The sequence below is a fragment of the Setaria viridis genome, chromosome 5, assembly GCF_005286985.2.
Source record: "Setaria viridis chromosome 5, Setaria_viridis_v4.0, whole genome shotgun sequence".
Lineage (NCBI taxonomy): Eukaryota > Viridiplantae > Streptophyta > Magnoliopsida > Poales > Poaceae > Setaria > Setaria viridis.
This window is the reverse complement of record NC_048267.2, coordinates 38,873,987-38,879,986: the sequence shown is the minus strand read 5'-3', so window position 1 is coordinate 38,879,986 and position 6,000 is coordinate 38,873,987. Positions and strand designations below refer to the sequence as shown.

The 6,000-nt window shown below is 54.6% G+C and overlaps 1 protein-coding gene across 1 annotated transcript; it reads right to left on the bottom strand.

The window, feature by feature from the left end:
• Positions 1-1,152: 1,152 nt before the first annotated feature.
• LOC117858382 (calcium-dependent protein kinase 2) lies at positions 1,153-3,619 on the bottom strand. The gene is made up of 7 exons (XM_034741440.2): positions 2,815-3,619; positions 2,570-2,722; positions 2,313-2,428; positions 2,049-2,216; positions 1,832-1,959; positions 1,647-1,746; positions 1,153-1,511 (listed from the first exon to the last, which is right to left on the bottom strand). The coding sequence occupies exons 1-7, from the start codon at positions 3,617-3,619 to the stop codon at positions 1,419-1,421; spliced, it is 1,563 nt and encodes a 520-aa protein (XP_034597331.1). The 3' UTR covers positions 1,153-1,418.
• Positions 3,620-6,000: the final 2,381 nt, after the last annotated feature.

Genomic DNA, 6,000 nt, shown 5'->3' with positions numbered 1-6,000 from the left:
TTCTGCGTATTCGGGAAAAAAACAACGCGCTCCATGGCTCCCTAGGCGCGTGACTACTGTCCGTTTGGAAGACGCATGGATGTGGCCACTAACGGTGGCCTCTTTAGGGCAATTTTTCTCTTCTCCAACATTCCCCACAAGTATATGACCGTGTGTACCCTGTGCAAAAATGTGTTGTTATAAGGTCAACTTGTTGCATGAAATGCAACGTACCCTATGTTAAGAGTAACCTCTCCATTTTGATTTCCAAGCAAATCTATTAGAAATTTATCCTCTATTCTTTTATTTGGAAGCCCTGTGTTAACAAGTTTTTGAGATTAAAAAAAACTTATTTGAACCTGCCAGTGAAAAGGAAGGTAAAATAACTAGCTTAGCAGGTGAGCTCAAAAGGAAAAACGCATGGCTAGCATTTTCCCTAATGCGTCAAGCTTAAGAGCTCGAGAGAGAGAGATGACTATGTTAAAAACTCAAAAGGTATTGTACCTCTCCTTGAGTCCTGAGAATATAAAGTACTTATACGTACATTCCATGCACATAAACATATATTTGTGATACCTATTAAAAAAAAGTTAGAGATGACTAGGATTGGGACCTTATGTAAGCTCATGTGAAATAGTAGTATGCCGTAAGCAGGTGATAACCAAATGAAGATTAAAGTGATTCACTATACTAAATATTTTTGGCTGGTTCAGTGAGGAAAGCGCCCATGAGTTCTGCCTGTACACCATAACTTGGCTCTGAAGACCCAGAGCGAGCAGACAGGTTCAGTCTCTAAATCCTTGTCAGGCGTTTGAATTTGACCCGCGTCATTTATTATGCTTCATATGACCAAGAAGTTCGTCCACGCCAGGCGCTTCATATGACCCAAATTAAGCGTAACAAGTTTGATTTGTTTATTTTTCAGAATCCATAGGAGATCTGCAATCGTTACCTGAACTTCTGAAGACGAAAGAAGTGAAGCACAACGAACTCTGCACTACCTGCAATTGTCACAGAAGAGGGAAACTGTGCCCAAATGTGCCCCTCATTACTGAATTTCGGGTTTCGCGTATGCCTATTCTGCTTTCCTTACACAGCACAGTTCACCACCGTCGCGGGTCGAGAGGCCGCTGACGAATTCGAACCGTCAGTAACGTTACACGAACAGTTCTAACGCGAGCTGCTGCTTCTGCTGTTACATGGGCTAGAGAGACAATACTACAAGGCACACATCGCACCCATGTCTTCGCAAGACGGGTGCGTGTGCATCTCGCTGCCGGTGCATTGCCTCGCCTCCGCTGAAGTGTGCGAGCAACCCGCAGCGGCATCAACTCCGGTCGAGGACGAAACCGATCGATCAGTGGAGAGACGAGCGAGCCGGCAGATTATAATGCCGCCGATTCAGCAGCTAGAGCTACTAGCTCCGTCCTCTCGATCTCCTATAGCACGACGTCGCGCCTCTTCTTGTGGTTCTGCTCGGGGTTCCCTTTCCTCATCATCGCCACGAACTCGCTGTAGTCGATCCTCCCGTCCTGCGTTTGCCAACGAGATTTCCAGCCGATCAGTCGTGTTACGTTCATTCATCGTTCGGAATCCATTCGTATCACACTCGTTACAGGATGCGCGTGCTGCTGCGAAGAGAAAGGAGAAATGGTGTTGCGACTTACGTTGTCGGCGTCGACCTCTGAGATGATCTCCTTGATGTCCCTGCCGTCCAGGAGGCCCTTCTCCTTGAGCGCCTGCTCCAGCTCCTCCTTCGAAATGCACCTGCCAAGGCACGAGACCTGGTGAGGATTCCATGGCATTTTGATGGTCGTAAGGTCTGGGTAGGGGGTCAGCGATGCCAAGTTACCCGCTGCCGTCCTTGTCGAAGTACTGGAACGCGGTGTAGAGGTGCTCCTCCCTGTCCATCCGGTTCATGTGCATCGTCGCGGTGATGAACTCCTCGTAGTCGATCGTCCCATTCCCATCCGCGTCGGCCTGGATTTGTTTGCGATTGCCAAGCAATGTGGGATGAAGTGTATACAGAATTACGGATATGCGAGATGACAATGTGTGAGAAAACTCACGGCCTCCATTAGCTGCTCCACTTCGGCCTCGCTGAGCTTGGTGCCCTGCTTGGCCAGCCCTCGCCGCAGCTCGTCCACGGTAATGGTGCCGCTGTTGTCAGCGTCCATGCTCTTGAACATCTCCTTCAGCCCTCTGATCTCTTCCTCGGACAGGCATCCGGCAATGACCTGACAGGCAGGGATTTAATTTGTTCAGAGAGCTAGACACCCTAAAATGAACGTGTCTGGTTTTTTCTTTTTTGGAATGACTGAAAATGTGCGTACCCTCAGCGCGGCTTTCTTGAACTGGTTCATTGCCCTGAACTGCTTGAGCCTGTTCGTGACAGCGTTGTCCAGTGGCGTGTCAGGCGCTTCACCGTCTTCCTTGATCCAAGGATGATCTGCACAGCAAACAGATAGCACCATTTTGATTCAGTGACTTATAAAACTTGAAAACAAAACACACATGTCGATGTCTAGATTTTCAGCGCGATTTCAGTTGAACAAGGCAATTGGCCAACTGCAGAAGAGGCACAACATACTGAGGACGTCGTAGGCGGAGATCCTCTTCCTGGGGTCAGTGGTGAGCATCTTCTTGACGAGGTCCTTGGCGCCCGGCGAAATGCGTGGCCACGGGTCGCTGGAGAAGTCGACCTGCCCCCTCAGGATGGCGTTGAAGATGCCGTGCTCGGACTCTGAAATACGTCATCTTTCGCCGGTCAGAAGAACATGGTGGGATCGGAGCGCGAAGCGCAGGGGGAAAAAAAAGAGCAGTGGAGAAACTTGCCGGCCCAGAATGGCGGCACTCCGCAGAGGAGGATGTAGAGGATGACGCCGATGCTCCAGATGTCGGCCTCGGGGCCATAGTTCCTCTTGAGCACCTCCGGCGCGATGTAGTATGCGCTGCCGACGATGTCCTTGAACACCTCCCCTTGCTTGAAGAAGACGGAGAGCCCGAAATCGGTGGCCTTGAGCGGCGCGTGCTCGTCCTTGCTGAGGAGGAGGAAGTTCTCGGGCTTGAGGTCCCGGTGGATGACGCCGAGGGAGTGGCAGGTGTGCACGATCTCCACGATGGTGCGGAGCAGCGACGCGGCGGCGCGCTCCGTGTACTTGCCCTTGGCGATGATCCGGTCGAAGAGCTCCCCGCCGGCGCAGAGCTCCATGACGAGGTGCACCGACTGCTTGTCCTCGTACGCGCCCTTGAGCTCCACGATGTTGGGCTGGCCGGCGAGGTGGTACATGATCTGGACCTCCCGGCGGACGTCCTCCACGTCCTCCTTGGTCGACAGCTTCCGCTTGGCGATGGTCTTGCACGCGAAGCGCTCCCCGGTGGCCTTGTGCGTGCAGAGGCTGGTGACGCCGAACTGCCCGCGGCCGAGCTCCTTGCCGACGGTGTAGATGCTGCGCACGTCCTCCATGGGGCGGCCCAGGACGGGGCCGATTGGCGCCGGCGGCTTGGTGGGGGTCGGGGCCGAGCCGGCCGAGACGCCGGCCTTGAGGGACGCGGCGCCGGAGCCGAGGCGGGAAGAGGGGTCAGTGGAGGCGGCGGGGGCGGGCTCCGCATCCCCGGAGCCTGGGCAGCAATTGCCCATGGCGGCGGGATGACGATGGGGTAGCGGCGTATGGACGCCGGGGAGGATGAGGGTGGTGGGGGGATGCGGAGCCGTAGTGGGGACGAGGGGAGGCGGCCTAGGAATTCTATAGCGCGCGGGGATCGGGCGGTGGTCATGGTCGGCCGAAGGGTGGGTGGGTGGGGAGGAAATGGCGGGAAGGTAACCGCACGCCTCCTCCTCCCCGTTTTTGGTTTGGGTTGGGGCTTTTCTCGTTTTGGCACAGAGAGCAAATTTAGAGGGACGCTTTTCTGATTTTGCACTCATGTGTTAAGCTCACACCATGTCAGCATATGCACGCCGCAACAACACTCCACTCTGCATGCATTTGAAAGGCAAAAAAAGGAAAGAAAAGAGAAGTGATCCTGTTGTGCCATTATGTGTTTTTTTTTCAACAAGAACTTTAATACAAAACCACACTTTTTTTCGAAAAATAAATTGTGGCAAATACTTCCAAGTGTATTATAACTTGTTACCAGTTACAAACAGAGCTGAATGAGTGAGCTATTGATGCTGATAGTATGAACGGTACGAACATGAGTAGAATGGTTTGGGGGGAAAAACCATGTAGCGCGCCTGCCGCAAAGGAACAGGACAACAAGTTTGGGTCCAACAAGTAAGTAGTAACGCGGCTAGGATGGCGGAATAGGCCCATGGGTACCTGTTTTGCGGAGGCCCATGGGCCCATGGACGTAAAAAAAGCTGTGCTCGTGACGAGTCCGCGTGTGCTCGTAACGAGTCAGCAGTGCCTGCTGCGGTGCTGCCTCCACGTCACCCTCCGGAAGCGGCAAAGCCGATAATCGATCACGATCAGCATGGTTGGTTGCTGCCTCAGCGACTAGCGCGACAAGGTCAATCAGTCAGTACTAGCAGTAGTGCAGTACGATGCCTTAACCAACTACTATAGCACTAGCAGCAGCAACGATCCATGCCAGCATGCGAACGCAGAGGAGAGCCGTGGGCGCCTGCCCGCCGTGAATCCGCCGGGCACGGGAGCAGAGATGCGCGCGGCACGGATGCCGAGGCATGGCCATTGGCCAGGGGCCCCCACAGGCCACAGCCACAGCTATGCATCCCATCTCGCGGAACAGTGTGGCTGCCGCTTGCCGGGCAGGGGCGCTCCGCTCCAGGAGGCACAGCGCCGCGGCGGTGGCGCCGGCCGCGGAGGGCATCGCGGGAATTCACCGGGTTATCGCCTCATCGGCCAGTTGGCCACGCACGCCAAGCAAGCGGCCCTGCCGCAGCCCGTAGCCGTGCGGGAGCGCGGATCGGGGTCCGTGCTCGCAAGGCTGGGGATCCCCCGCGCCGCACGTGCACGGTGCACGCTCGCCGCGCTCCGATGCCGCCGTGTCTGATTAGCAACTCCGTCCTTGGATTCACCGCGGCCGCTGAAAAAAAGAAAGAGTACTACTGCGTGTGTGCTTGGCCTGGGCTTCGACCAGACGTAGTGCTCCATCGGTACTCTGTCTGCGCAAGTTTGGTGCTAGAGCTTGTTAAGCGATGCCGCCTGCAAGTCGCCATGGATGACATCGATCAGCTGTTCTGCTGCACAGTGTCGGCGTACCGGTCGGCCTCCTCAGTCCTCACTGTGCTGGCAGCCTCCATGCATGCAGCGACGCTGTGTGCCTGCGCCGCTGACGCGCGGCTTTTGATCCGATCGTCTGACTGACTGCCCGATGACGAGCCGGCCCGCCCTTTGCATGCATGTGGAGTTGCGGACACTGAACAGTGGACGATCGATCAGGCTGCAGCAAACACCGAGCGCACTCACAGGCTAGCACCGTACACCAGCATCTGAATTCAATGTGCCTCATCATTTTAGCAACCATCATGTGGGTGTGGTTTGCCAAATCCAAATCCCGTTGGATTACATGCAGGCATATGGCAAGCACATGCCGCCCGTCTTGAGGTTCCCCTCCTTGACAAGACGGGAGAGGTGACCTGCAAGGCTGCAACGCGTATACTGTGTACGGGCACCATGCCACTGCAGCAACTCATACAACGGAAAATAAAAGAGAGGGATCAGTACCGTCCCGTCCCAAGTGTCATCAGTCAAGTTGGGAAAACAACATGCAACCTGCCATTGAAAAGTGTTAGGAACGTCTCGTCATCTCCCATTACAATTCACAGCAATAATGCGTCAATGCGAATACGTACACGAAGGAAGAAAGAAAACCCAAACTGAGCTGACAGACGGTTACGGGATGAGTACAGCAACAAGCCCAGTCCCAGAATGATACAACAGAGCCATCCCTGTCATCTGGATTCTCCCGTCATGAAAAACGATTGGCGCAAGCTCGGCACCTGTAGCGGTCAATGGCGACGTCCTACCACTCCTCTGACTCCTCTCTCGATCGATACTG

What these genes read in the sequence shown, in the direction of transcription:
- LOC117858382 (XM_034741440.2), bottom strand. Translation starts at nt 3,619, where the DNA reads ATGGGCAATTGCTGCCCAGGCTCCGGGGATGCGGAGCCCGCCCCCGCC. An exon ending in TCAAGAAAGCCGCGCTGAGG is followed by an intron (nt 2,217 to 2,312) that starts GTACGCACATTT and finishes CCTGCCTGTCAG; the next exon opens with GTCATTGCCGGATGCCTGTC. An exon ending in TTCGACAAGGACGGCAGCGG is followed by an intron (nt 1,747 to 1,831) that starts GTAACTTGGCAT and finishes GTGCCTTGGCAG; the next exon opens with GTGCATTTCGAAGGAGGAGC.